The following is a 13,325-nucleotide window of genomic DNA, read 5'->3' on the forward strand; positions in this document are numbered from 1 at the left end:
AAAAAAAAAAAAAAAAAAAAAAAAGAGTTGATATTTTTTTTTTTCTCTACAAAGAAATGAAAGTGATGAACTAAGGAGGAAAAGTTTTGGGATTAGACCACACATATTTTCTTTGCTATTAATAAGTTAACTCGATTATTAATTGATTTTTTTTTGAGAAATTAGAGCTTGAGCTTTAGTACCATATGGCTCTCTCTATTCATAATTCAGAAAATATATTTTTGTTTCTATTATATTGCTTCTAAATTAGAGAGAAAATAAATAAATAAATAACTACAGACAATGGTATATTAGGAGCCGTAAAATAACTCTTAATATGTATGCAAAATTTTAAACATTTTAACTTCATAAATATATATACATTTTTTTTGTTAGGTTGAAAAAATATATATATACATTTTTATTTGAAACAAAAATGTTAAGAATTAATAAATAATCTTTAATAGCATTACTAGTGACTAAAGAGACATTAAAAAGAGAGAAATTTAAATTAGGGAAAAGGGAAATCAAAGTTGTAATTTTTTTTTTCTATTGGAAAAGTAAACTAGTTTCCTACGAAACTGTAAAGTAAGTAAAGATGTAATGAAAAGAAAATCTAAACAAGAGTAAATAATACTTGCTCTGTATCACAATACATGATTTTATAGAATTTTTTTTTGTATCATAATAGATGATTTTCTGTATATTTTTATCAATTAATACTAGAAAATTACAAATTTCAAAAATAATTGATTGAAAATTTAAAACTTTGATGAATTACTATTAGTTAATAATTTAAAAAATATATTATTGTGAATAATAATATATTTATTGCTAAACATTAAATATTTTTCTTAATTTATGTGAAAGTGTCAAAAAAAATTATCTATTCTAATAGAGAGGAAGTAGTAATATTACTCTAGTATAACAAAACATTCTATTGCCCAAGCCACTTATATTCTCGAAAATACTTCTAAAATATCCGTATATATAAGTGGCTTGGGCAATAGAGTGTTTTGTTATATTACTACTTTTACATTACTCTACTCCCATGAGAGAAGGGCAAATAAAAGTTGGGACTTGCATGGGACATTCACTAATCATTACTGTCTCCAGTCTTGGAAATCGAAGAAAATTAAATAAGAGTCATTTTAATTTTGACTGCCGTTTGTGGAGTTTTCTCTATATAACAACTCACCTACGGCTTGCTAAATTAAGTTCAAACTATGGCAACACGGAGAAACAGAGATATTTTCTTGGGTGGATTTGCAAATCTCTTTATTGAACAATGGCAAGTCGACCTACGGCTCAAGGCAGGGGACTCTAAAAAGGGTGAAGCTATCTCTGTCCACAAACTTGTTATGGTTTCTATTTTTTCTTCTTCTCTTATTTAGTGTCTTTTATTTATCATTCTTCCGACTCAATAAAATAAATTTGGAAATGCATTAATAGTAATAAAAAATGGTTATTAGAAATAGTTGGATCTTAACTTATACTTGAAATGTTTTTAATTTCCTCAAATGTTAATAGGCAGCAACATCAGAGGTGTTTAAGAAGATACTGGAATCAGACAAGTTCAAGGCTTCGGATGGTAAGATCGAGACAATAACTCTCTTTGAACTTAAACAAGAACCATTGGAGGGTTTAGTTGAGTTCATTTACGACAACAGCTCGGTGCTTTCTGAAAAAGAGAAGAAACATGTTCAATCACTTTATATAGCAGGCGACAAATATGAGATTCTGCATTTACGGGAACTATGCAGAAACGAGCTTATAGCATCTCTTGACCCATCGAATGCTCTTAACGTCTTGGAGCTGTCCTTGATTCCATTTGACGAAGCATTGAATGACTCTGCTGCCAGCTTTATCATAATGAATTTGGAGACTATATGCGAAACTGCTGAGTTCAAGGCTTTCGTCCGCAGGAATCCAGATCTTTCTGTTGAAATAATGAAAGCTTCTTACACTCGGATGTGGAATGGTCGTTATGTCAACTAGCTACAAGAAGTACCAAATTGTAGCTTTCGTTATGTCAACTAGCTACAAGAACTCAAGAAGTACCAAATTGTAGCTTTCTTATCATTCTAATAAATAAATAAAAAATTTAACCATACTATCTTTTTTTCTTACATATTTGTCAAATTTATTTGCACTTATTTGAAATAATTAAAATATGAGACCGTTCTTGTAGAAATAGTGACTTTTTGTTTTTTTTTTGGTTAAAGACAATAGAGACTTTAGTTGTAACCCTTTTCCAAACTTGATTACAACTTGGGACTTTGTTTATTTGGTTTTTTGTACGATTGCTAGCTCTAATAAGTTCATGATACTTTAAACCAAAACATTTAGTTAGCTTAGATGACTTGATTCTATAAACATCTATCGCACGAAAGACAAGTAGTTAGAGTGGTGTCGAGATCCATCCAATGACACATCTAAATATTTAAGATTAGTTAATCTTGGCGTTTCCAAAAGATAAAGTCTAGATTCTTAGAGACTGTCACCGGCGGTGATAGTGGCGGTAGACATGGTGGTTTTAGATGTTTATAGAGTTCTGGCCAGACCTTTCATTGTTTGTGAGATTGAGTCTGGGAAACTGCTAGCTTCTGGCATGACAACTGGGCATGTCTATGACTCCTTATAGACTTGGCTGGGTCTATTACTCCTCAGGTAGTTGGCTTACCAATTGACGCAGTGGTAAGGGTTGTACTAAGTGGAAGAGCATGGTGGATTACCACAAGTAAGAAGCATGAATCCAGTTATCTCGATGAATAAAAGTGCCAGGTTGAGGAGTTAGGGTCTCAACATTCCTAAAATTGGCGTGATATGCAATGACAAAGAAGAGCCTCAAAATGATTTGTTCTTTGAATGTGAAGTCAGCTCTACCCTTTAGAAATTATTTTCTATGATGAAAATATAAACTATCATTATATATATTTATTTATGTGATATTTTTTATTTTTCATCACTTAAATTTTACTTATTATCGAATATTTATTTTTTTTATATATTTATTTATGTAACTACGCGAACCTCATCTAGTTGTTTTAAGAACCTAACCAATTTCATTAACATTTATGTTTTTAATTTTTTTTTTTTTGTAACAAAATTTACAAAAAAGTGTTGGTTTTTATAATTATTTCCTAAACTAATAATGCTTTTTTTTATTTATAATAGTAAAGTATTCATAAATTATTAAATACATAATAAAAACATTTAAAACTCAAAAAATATATGTAACCAAATGAAGTGACCAAACATTCTTCAAACTTCCCTCAACTTTTCATTTGTTTAAATAATGTTAAGTGTAACAAAAAAAAACAAAACCCCACAATTTCTTAACAATAATTCCTCAAACTAGTGTTACTATTTTAGACCCATAAATGTATTATAGCTAAAAGCCTAAAACAAAACAAAATGTGTTTGAGTAGTAACATCTTATATTGAATAAAAAAACCTTTTTTTTTCTCTCGAGCGCCGCTCTCTTCTCCCAAATAGGAAAACCCTAGGCTTTCCTCAGATCTGTGACTGGGAAGTCACTTCGGTGGTTGGCGCTTCTTGTCGACGCCGTCAGTGGCTTCCCCTCTCGTTTTGTGCTGTAGTTTTTTTGGTTCCGCAATTCTGCTTTCTCTGGTATTTCGTTTGGAGAAAAATTTATCCTGGTGGAAATGGTAGATCTTCACGGCGAAGGTGTTTGGTTCTGTCGGTAGTCAGCTTCTCCAGAGAGGGTTGTTGTTGAGTGTCCTAGATCTGTAGATCTAGCGGGTGCTCTGTTTTTGTTGGTGGATCTCGAGGTTTGGTTTTTTCGTGAATCCATGGCCATGGTCTCGTCGGTTTCTATCGTCCGGTAAGCGGGCCTTCTGGCCGTTCTTCTTCGACGTTTTGCTAGAGATAGATGGAATCGCTTTAGTTGGTTGTTGTTATTGGTAGATCTATGGTGGTCCTTAGTAGTATCGAGCAGATTTAGTAGCCTTCGTTTGGGATGTCTTGGCTCCGTTTTCTAGGCAGAGGTTTCGTTTTATTTGAATGTGATGGTAGAATCTTAAGTTTGTTGAGTCTCTTCTTCTTGTTGTTGTGCTTAGTGGGTGATAGCTCTCTCCTTTTTTCGTCGGTTTCGTTTATGAGATTGGTGTTTCTTCGAGAAGTTAAGCCTTGCTCCTCGCATTTTGAAGACTTCTAGTTTGACGTTCATGGGCGTATCAACGTCATTGTCACTTCCGGAAGTGAGTGGTCTTGCTTGCCGTTATGAAGTCCCTGGTTCTTGGTTACGAGAGATTGGCTCTCATCGTGTTAGGAGATGGTTGATGTTATTCTTGAGTTGGCTATGGGCATCCATGGTAAATCTCATTCGTTTGTGTGTTAGAGGAAGATATTCTTTGCTCTCTTGGTTTTATTGTTTTCCTTAAGGTTTTTTGGCCCGTTGCTTTTGCTCTTAGATTAAGGTTGTTATCCCTTTTCGTTTTTGTTATTAAATGCTGTCGTTATGTATAGTTTTACATCGTTTTCAGGGAAATTTTGTTTTCTTCCGGCCTTTATCTCAGAAGATATTCTTGTAGTCCGTCGGCTTAAGTCTCCCCTCTCTTGGGCATAGTATTCTACTTTGTATCCTATTTTGGTTGAACCAAGTTTATTAATAACATCAGTTGACAACAAAAAAACAAAATGTGTTTGTTTGTTTTTTTTTTTTTTTAATCGTATCAACTAATAAAATAAAGAAAAAATAACAAAAGCGCGTCAGATAATAAAACTGGTAACGAGTGAGTGAGTTGTGGTTGGGTAAAGAAACCAAACCACATCTTTGCCATCGAAGAAGACACACACACACGCTAACAAATTAACAATCCTCTCTGTAGTATATAAAAAACTAAAACTATCTTCACCATCTCAAATCATCTCTCTTTTTACAGTTATACCCTTCTTCTTCCCCAACTCTCTCATTTTCTCAGAAATCACCATGGAAGTCGCTGTCCTTCATCCTCGTGATTGTCTAAACGATCTCTTCTCCACAAACAACAACGTTCCCACTCCTCACCGTCAGAAAAAACCGGTAAGAAATCGCCGTCGCCGGAGTCCGCCACGTCATCAAACCACGATCCCTCCTCCTTCTCGTCCTCTGAACCACGCAAATCCTGTGAGAATTTTGAAGCGCGGCAACAACGTTAAGATACCAGATCTAGCGGTTGAAAAGCCAGATCTGAAATCTAACCGTCGGACCGGGACAGATCCGGTTATGATATCGACTCCGATCAGAGTTTCTACGAATCGGAACTCGACGCCGGCTTTGTTTTACGCTGGTCCAGTAACATCGACATCTCCGCCGCCGAGTGAAGTCCCTTTACCGGCGTTCTTCGCTAAGAAAAGCGTCTCTGTGTTCAAACCAACCGATGCAACCAACGATCTCATCAGAATCCTACGCCTAGATATCGCGTGATTCATTTCTGATTTCTTCCCTCTGATCGTTCAAATAAACAGGTCCGATCTCGCATCATCCGGAAGTTAGAAGATGCAGAGACATCTTCGTAATGGAAAAAATTTCGAATTCTTCTCTTATTTTTTCAAGGGGAAAGATCGAAATTATCTTCTTCTTCAACAAGTCTTTAAGTTTCACTTCTAGGGTTTAGTATTGTAGTATATGTGAATAGGCTTTTCGCATTTCTTTTAAGTCTATTTTGAATAATGGGTTGTCTTCAGAGTTTCATAATGATCTGTTAAGTGTGATTTCAGGTTTTAAGAAAAGATGTGGTTTTTACTGTCCAGTGGTATCCGATGTTATATGTAATCGTTTGTTAGTGAAGAAGGTATATCAGACTTCATAGATTTGCAGTTTGTTCAATTCACGAAATCTTTCTGTTATGTTTCTAGTGCTGGTTTTGGACCTTACAACCTATCAAAACGGTCCAGAGATAGCAAGCGAAGTATTAGTGAAAACTTTGGTAAATGTAACTAAGCCTTTGTCAATCTCTAATTATAGTTGACCATGGGTGGTTTTTGAATGTCAAATTGGAGTGACAAGAGGCTATTCTCATCTCATTTTAAGTCGGATCATATATATAGAGATGGAAGAGACAAACACTAGAAGCTCCATCAAAGAGCAGATTCGGTTGGACTCTAAATATTGGGCCGTAGTTGGGCTTAATAACAAGCAAAGAAGATTCGTTACCATCATCTGCAACACTAATGTGGTAGGTCCCACTTTAACCAAAGACCCGATCTTAAAAACATTTTCACATCGTCGACACAGCAGTGAGAACAAAAATACAAAAAAGATTCTCAAATTGACATATAAAATGGAAAAAAAAAAAAACGATTTACATAAAATCAGAAAATTAATGACAAAAAATAAAAGAGAGAATGAGAGAAAATATTAATAGTATTAAGGAAGGGAAGGAAGGATGGCTCATATATATTCATTTATCAGAGACTCTCCTCACATTCTCATCTCTTCCATCTCTCTCTCTCTTTATTTTTGTTTCTTCTCTTTATCGCCGCCGCTTCTGTTACCTTTGAGCCGATTTCGATGAGAATAACGTCTGTGAAGAAGCCTAAGATGGTGGATGAGTGGGTGGAGACGGCTTTAACAGACGACGTTATGTTGGTGGAGCTTCTTCTCCGACTCAAACACGCCGGAACTGTTAAATCCGATAATCAGGCGGTTAATCTACCTGAATTACGGTGGGGGATTCGTCAACGGCGGTCACGACCTTCGAGATTAGGAGGGGTGGTTAATGTTGGTGGCGTCGGAGGTTATCTGAAGAAGGAAACTGATTCGGCTAGAGCTAGTCCGATGACTCCTTTATGCTGGAGTGGCGGATCTACTTCTCCTTCTACCGCAACCGCCGATGGTTTTGAAGATACTAGTCGTCTAGCTAGCTGCTCTACATCCGGATCTAAGGTATGTGTTTGTTACTTCCTCCATTCTCCAAATCCTTCTTCTTCTTCTTCTTCTTCTGGATCTTCGGTTTTCTCTGGGTTTTTTTGTGTGTTTCCGATCTCTCAAATACGGCGATTTTGCCGTTTTTTCTTTTGAAATCCCTAAATTACCCTTTCTTCCTCCGTACACGATTTTTACTCAGTCTTCGGCTGATGATGTCATCGATCGTACTCTTACGTACGTCGTCTTCGGCTAAATCGCTTTTTTAATCATATCGGGTTTTTTTTTGTCAGTTACATTTTGTTTGACCTTCGTCGGAAAAAGTTATCTTCGTTTCCGGTGGAAATGTTTTTTTGACCTTTTTACCCCTTACTGTACAAACGTATGAAAAACCTTCTCTTAGAGTAAATCACAGATCCATTCACGTCAAAGTTTTTCTTTTTTGTTGAGTTGAGATTTTTTTGTTGCTGACCTTTTTACCCCTGTCGATCGTCGGGAAATATTCTCCGATGACGATTAACTTTTTTTTTGTTAGCCCTAGTGGTTAAAAAGGTTGAGTAGCCTTCGATTAGGGTAAATTACGGATCCATCCTCTCTCCTACAGAGTCAAAAGGTTTTTTTTCTTTTAATTAATGTTTTTTTTTGGCTCAGATTTGTTTTTTTTGTTTTTAATTCCTTTTTGGTAATTTGCACGATTCTTGGGTGTGACTTGACTAACAAAAATCTAGAATTTACTCAATTTTAACTGTGAAAAAATCTTGAATCTATTCAGTCTGATTAAAAAAAAAAAATAACTTAAATGGGTAAATTTTGTGAACCGGTGAAAGCTTTATTTTTTATTTTGGGTTCAGATTTGTTTTTTTAAATTGGATTTAGGTAATTTGCAAGATTCTTTGGGTGTGACTTGATAATATGATAGTTCAGTATATCGTTTTATTGATTAATAAACACGATGTCGTTTTAGGGTGTCGGATTGAATTTGTCGTCACGTGATTTTTAAGTGTTTGATAATCATGATGGTGTCATGTGATGTTGCCACGCCACGGAATTATCATGATATTAAATCTCTCTTTATTTGAAAATTACCAACTTTTTTATTTATTTAAGAAAGGCCTTTTTGAAATTGGTTAACTTTTTTTTTTACTTTTGCTCCTTTTTTGTTGTTTGGTTTTTAATAAAGATCCCTCGTTCGAATTAAAGAGTCTCTCTTTAGCATCTAATTCTGAATTCTCTTTAGTTTCAGTTTATTATAAGCAATTACTTATATATTGTTGTTGTTAATCAATGCGTGTGTGTGGTTTTTGCAGGCAATAAATGAATTCACCAGCTCTTGCTTTTGGAGATCAAAGAAGAAGAAGAAGGTATATTATAAAGAAAAGATCTCAACAAAATGTTTAGAACATTCTTCTGTATGATCGATCTCTCTAATGCTCATTTGGCTTATTGCAGACATCTTTCGAACTTAAAGATGCAGAGCACTTGCATTTGAAGGAAAGACTTGACCTTGAAAAGGTAAATTATAATGTTAATTTTTTTTTTTTTTTACTGCTCTTGTCTCCTAAATCTTTTTATGTTCTAATACTCTCTTGTGGTCATCATCATCAGAAGATTGCAAATGTGCAAGCCACCTACTTTGAACGAAATGCAAAGAACCAAAGCTTGAAGAGAATTAAGGTATTTCATTTCTCTCTTTAAACTTTAAATTACTAACTACCTTTGTTCGTTTCCACTGATCCTCGAAACCTGATTCAGAATCTGTTCTGTTTTTTTTTTTTGGTCAGCATGCATACGCAGATCGAGGCAAGACAGATCTGATTAGTAGTAAATCAAATCTAGAAGAGTCTCGTAAACGTAGGCACTTACCGATCAAAAACGAAGAGAAAGGTTTCTTCTTCCTCCCTGATCTGAATATGGCTGCACCCACTGACGAAGACGAGACTCTGTACGGTACAAGCTAAAGAAAGCAGAATAGCAGATAATAAAAAGAATGGTGATTTGCTTCTTTTTTCCGTACAAGTGGTCGGGGGTGATCGAGTAAGCGAGTTCACCTGCATGTTTTTATTATCACTCAAGAAGGGTAGAAAAAAAAAGGAAGAAAGAAGAATGTAATAAGAGATTTCATATTCTCTCTTTTTTTTTTGGTTCTTGTCTTCTCTGTTTTAGTGGAACGATGTTTCTACTTCTTGTTTTTAAGAAGTAAACGGAAATTAAATTAGGCTTTTTCACTCTATGTTTTTTCCTCGGTCGTTGTAGTTATAGTACGCAGTTCAAGAAAAATATAGGTAACTTAAATGGACTTTATGTTTTATTTTGGTAAGATAGTTTATTTGTTTTCATTTTCTTACAAAATTGTCTCTATCGTCACGACCATGCTACATGAAAACGAGATGTACTGGGAAGGAAAGCTCTGCAGATCGAACCTTGAAAATACTAGCTTTTGAACTTTGACCATGTTAAAGATAAGTGTTCTTTGTTAACAGAGATAATATGTGCATTTGTTAAAGCTTTACTGTGTTCTCATGTTCAAAATGTTTGTTAATAAGTAAGCTAAACCATTTACTTATCAGCAGGCAATATCAAAAACAAAAATGAGAGTGAAAACTGAAACATAACAGCAGTCAATATCACTCTCGTTTTCAAACAGGATACCTCTACATGGTCATATCGTTTCTTTAATAATGACTCGAACTTTGTTTCTTTCTGTCTAAACCGGTAGTGTCTTCGTAAGTTTTCTACTACTAACTNAATACTCTCTTGTGGTCATCATCATCAGAAGATTGCAAATGTGCAAGCCACCTACTTTGAACGAAATGCAAAGAACCAAAGCTTGAAGAGAATTAAGGTATTTCATTTCTCTCTTTAAACTTTAAATTACTAACTACCTTTGTTCGTTTCCACTGATCCTCGAAACCTGATTCAGAATCTGTTCTGTTTTTTTTTTTTGGTCAGCATGCATACGCAGATCGAGGCAAGACAGATCTGATTAGTAGTAAATCAAATCTAGAAGAGTCTCGTAAACGTAGGCACTTACCGATCAAAAACGAAGAGAAAGGTTTCTTCTTCCTCCCTGATCTGAATATGGCTGCACCCACTGACGAAGACGAGACTCTGTACGGTACAAGCTAAAGAAAGCAGAATAGCAGATAATAAAAAGAATGGTGATTTGCTTCTTTTTTCCGTACAAGTGGTCGGGGGTGATCGAGTAAGCGAGTTCACCTGCATGTTTTTATTATCACTCAAGAAGGGTAGAAAAAAAAAGGAAGAAAGAAGAATGTAATAAGAGATTTCATATTCTCTCTTTTTTTTTTGGTTCTTGTCTTCTCTGTTTTAGTGGAACGATGTTTCTACTTCTTGTTTTTAAGAAGTAAACGGAAATTAAATTAGGCTTTTTCACTCTATGTTTTTTCCTCGGTCGTTGTAGTTATAGTACGCAGTTCAAGAAAAATATAGGTAACTTAAATGGACTTTATGTTTTATTTTGGTAAGATAGTTTATTTGTTTTCATTTTCTTACAAAATTGTCTCTATCGTCACGACCATGCTACATGAAAACGAGATGTACTGGGAAGGAAAGCTCTGCAGATCGAACCTTGAAAATACTAGCTTTTGAACTTTGACCATGTTAAAGATAAGTGTTCTTTGTTAACAGAGATAATATGTGCATTTGTTAAAGCTTTACTGTGTTCTCATGTTCAAAATGTTTGTTAATAAGTAAGCTAAACCATTTACTTATCAGCAGGCAATATCAAAAACAAAAATGAGAGTGAAAACTGAAACATAACAGCAGTCAATATCACTCTCGTTTTCAAACAGGATACCTCTACATGGTCATATCGTTTCTTTAATAATGACTCGAACTTTGTTTCTTTCTGTCTAAACCGGTAGTGTCTTCGTAAGTTTTCTACTACTAACTTTTCTCTTTTTTTTCTTTTTTTTTTTCTTTTTCCTTTCCAATTCATAAATCTTGGACTTAGATATCGAATATACGAGTAAAGAAAACTATGGAACAGAGTCAAAGGAATTGAATCTTGCTTAGGAAAAATAATTTATTTTCAAGATTCCCAGTTGGGAATATTAGCCGTAGCTTCGTTCATCATTGTCACCAATGTCACCTGCATTGTGTTATGTCCACTTAATGATTAGGACTGTGCAAGAGAAAAAAATTAAAAAGAAACAAAGGAGAAGTATTGTTTCTATACATACCACACTCTCGGGAACTCCTCGAGGAGGCAACGGAAGATTTCTTGGGGGCGGTTTACTCCCGTAAGATCGTTTATCGAATCTCCATTCTCCAATCTTCCCGATCATCATATTCCCCTGTAAATTATATAACCAATGGATACAATATATAACCAAGCGTATCTAATACATTCATTGTTGCTAGTTTTATTGCTACTTGTTTCATGATTTATGTACCTTCATATCGAAATCGCACCCATAAGTGTAATGTATTATGTACGTATTCTTTGTTTCAGGGTCCCAAGGAGGCTATACCAACAGACAAAACATGACTTGTTATGTTCCAAAATTCGGAAACTTTTGATATAATAGATAAAGTTTTATATATTGATCAAAACCTGAATCATGAAGTCTTTGTGTAGAATATTGCTCACGCCGTGTAACGCTGAAGAAACAGCATATGCATACCTTATAGTATAAAATCAAACATAGATAAATTAGAAAAACATTATATAACTAAAACTAGAGGGGTCATATTAATTAAGGTCGAGAGAAAAAAAATATACATTTCAAGGACCCAACCAAAAGCTTTATCTGTTTGTGGGTCATTCTTCATAGCCAAAGAAACGTTCATCCATGTTGGAGCAATTTTCATCAGTGATTTCTACAAAACCAAGAAAAGTATTAGTCTTGGAACCATATATGCGGTCCGGGCAATGTACATTTTTTTTCTTCGTGATGTGATTATTATACCTTAGTGACAATCACTGGTGAATTACCAATGGGATCAATTCTTGATATCAATCCATTCTCTTTGGGGAAGAATTTGCGGAGAACTGATTCATATTTCTTCGGTTCAATGTAAAAAAAGGGAAACGCAGCAGCGAGGTTGCCTCTAGCTAAGTTTGGTATGGGTTTAACAATGATATGATCAGGTTCCGCCATGAGAATGTAACTGACATGATGGTCAATAGAATAATAATATATATGAGCATCAAAAGTCGCATTTCCGGACCAAAATGTTTGGGTTGAATATCATCAATAAACTCAAAACTACGAATAAAAATAAATTTAGAGTTTTAAAGAGTATGATGGAAATAATTAAGGGAATGAGAATGTGAATGATACGTACTCTTCCTCTATATGTGCTTGTTGTAGCCATTGCACAAACGCCCAAGGCCTATTTAGAACTACATATCCCTGCACATTATATACAACTCATCATCGTTTTATTTTGATAAAGAAGAAAGAAAAAAATTACAACATGAGCCATTACTTAATTTCGATAGCTCAATCATATAATACAAGATTCCATGAGATTTGTTTTGATTAGGCAACTATTGTCAATTATAAACCTCAAACTCGAAAAGTAAAATCATGATCATTCGAGAATTAAGCTAGCTAGTAACCAATGCATATTATATAAATCACCAATGTAACAAGATAATTAAATAAGATAAAGAACCTTGTCAACACCGGAGGGAAGAGGGTCAGCAACAAAGGTAGGGATCTCATCCATGAGCCCATCAGGTCGACCCGAATGCAAGATCCGGGTATACCCACCCATATCCGACCCTGGTTCGTCCCTGAACCTGTTATACCAATAATACATGATCCGACACTGCCACGTGCTGTACACCGAGTCCGTGGCTGTCACCGCCGTGTGAAACAGTCTCTTTGACTTCTTTGACCGAGTCTTGACGGGATTTACGACGACGTCATCGCCGGAAGAAGATGATCCACGACCAGGGAGATCTTGCCGGAGAGGAGGATCATCGGAGACTATGTAGTTGTATCTGATTATTAGAAATAGCGATAGAGTCATGAGTATTGGGAAGAAGTACTTCCCACGGAAAGCCATTTTATCTTCTTGTGTAACAACAACTTATTCATGTGCATTTGCTCATATGTATATATGTATGAACCTTTTGTGAAAGGAAGAAGACACAAGACACAGTTTCAAGTTGTAATAAAAATTGTAAAAGTCGTCGCTCGTATTGTGTTATTGAGAAATGAAAAAGAGTAGTTGTTAGAAGGTGGCTGGTCCCACAACGTTCTGGTCTTCGTTCCATTTTTATATTTAATTATGGTTTTGTTGTTTGTTCCATATGATTCAACTTTATTGGTTTTTTTTTTACCACTTTCTTCTCCTTGTCGAGGAATCATCTTTTTCGTAAACCACAATAAGGGGTTTGGGTTTTGGAAGAAAAGATGGGTATTACTATTGCCAAATGTTCTTAGGTGTTGGAAAGAAAAAAGCCCAACTAGGTGTGGGTGCATGTTGTGAAAGATGAGTA

The 13,325-nt window shown here is 35.0% G+C and overlaps 4 protein-coding genes and 1 long non-coding RNA gene across 6 annotated transcripts; 4 read left to right on the plus strand and 1 right to left on the minus strand.

The window, feature by feature from the left end:
* Positions 1,206-1,977, plus strand: LOC104705035 (putative BTB/POZ domain-containing protein At2g40440). The gene is made up of 2 exons (XM_010421027.1): positions 1,206-1,343; positions 1,510-1,977. Exons 1-2 carry the CDS (start codon positions 1,206-1,208, stop codon positions 1,975-1,977), a joined length of 606 nt encoding a protein of 201 aa, XP_010419329.1.
* Positions 4,767-5,812, plus strand: LOC104703052. Its single transcript, XM_010418985.2, has one exon. The coding sequence runs from the start codon at positions 4,934-4,936 to the stop codon at positions 5,408-5,410; it is 477 nt and encodes a 158-aa protein (XP_010417287.1). The 5' UTR covers positions 4,767-4,933; the 3' UTR covers positions 5,411-5,812.
* On the plus strand, positions 6,304-9,149 carry LOC104703053. Of its 2 annotated transcripts, none has more exons than XM_010418987.2 (5): positions 6,304-6,871; positions 8,158-8,211; positions 8,300-8,362; positions 8,459-8,524; positions 8,632-9,149. In XM_010418987.2, the coding sequence occupies exons 1-5, from the start codon at positions 6,497-6,499 to the stop codon at positions 8,806-8,808; spliced, it is 735 nt and encodes a 244-aa protein (XP_010417289.1). In that variant the 5' UTR covers positions 6,304-6,496; the 3' UTR covers positions 8,809-9,149. The 2 variants fall into 2 exon arrangements, with proteins under 2 accessions (XP_010417289.1, XP_010417288.1); XM_010418986.2 differs by having other exon boundaries at positions 6,306-6,871; positions 8,456-8,524.
* Positions 9,606-10,317, plus strand: LOC104703054. Its single transcript, XR_754126.2, has 2 exons — positions 9,606-9,692; positions 9,800-10,317. It is a non-coding gene; the product is annotated as an uncharacterized LOC104703054 (long non-coding RNA).
* LOC104703055 lies at positions 10,621-13,005 on the minus strand. Its single transcript, XM_010418988.2, has 8 exons — positions 12,494-13,005; positions 12,161-12,228; positions 11,782-11,983; positions 11,595-11,692; positions 11,427-11,496; positions 11,266-11,337; positions 11,053-11,166; positions 10,621-10,961 (listed from the first exon to the last, which is right to left on the minus strand). The coding sequence occupies exons 1-8, from the start codon at positions 12,887-12,889 to the stop codon at positions 10,902-10,904; spliced, it is 1,080 nt and encodes a 359-aa protein (XP_010417290.1). The 5' UTR covers positions 12,890-13,005; the 3' UTR covers positions 10,621-10,901.

The sequence above is a fragment of the Camelina sativa genome, chromosome 7, assembly GCF_000633955.1.
Source record: "Camelina sativa cultivar DH55 chromosome 7, Cs, whole genome shotgun sequence".
Lineage (NCBI taxonomy): Eukaryota > Viridiplantae > Streptophyta > Magnoliopsida > Brassicales > Brassicaceae > Camelina > Camelina sativa.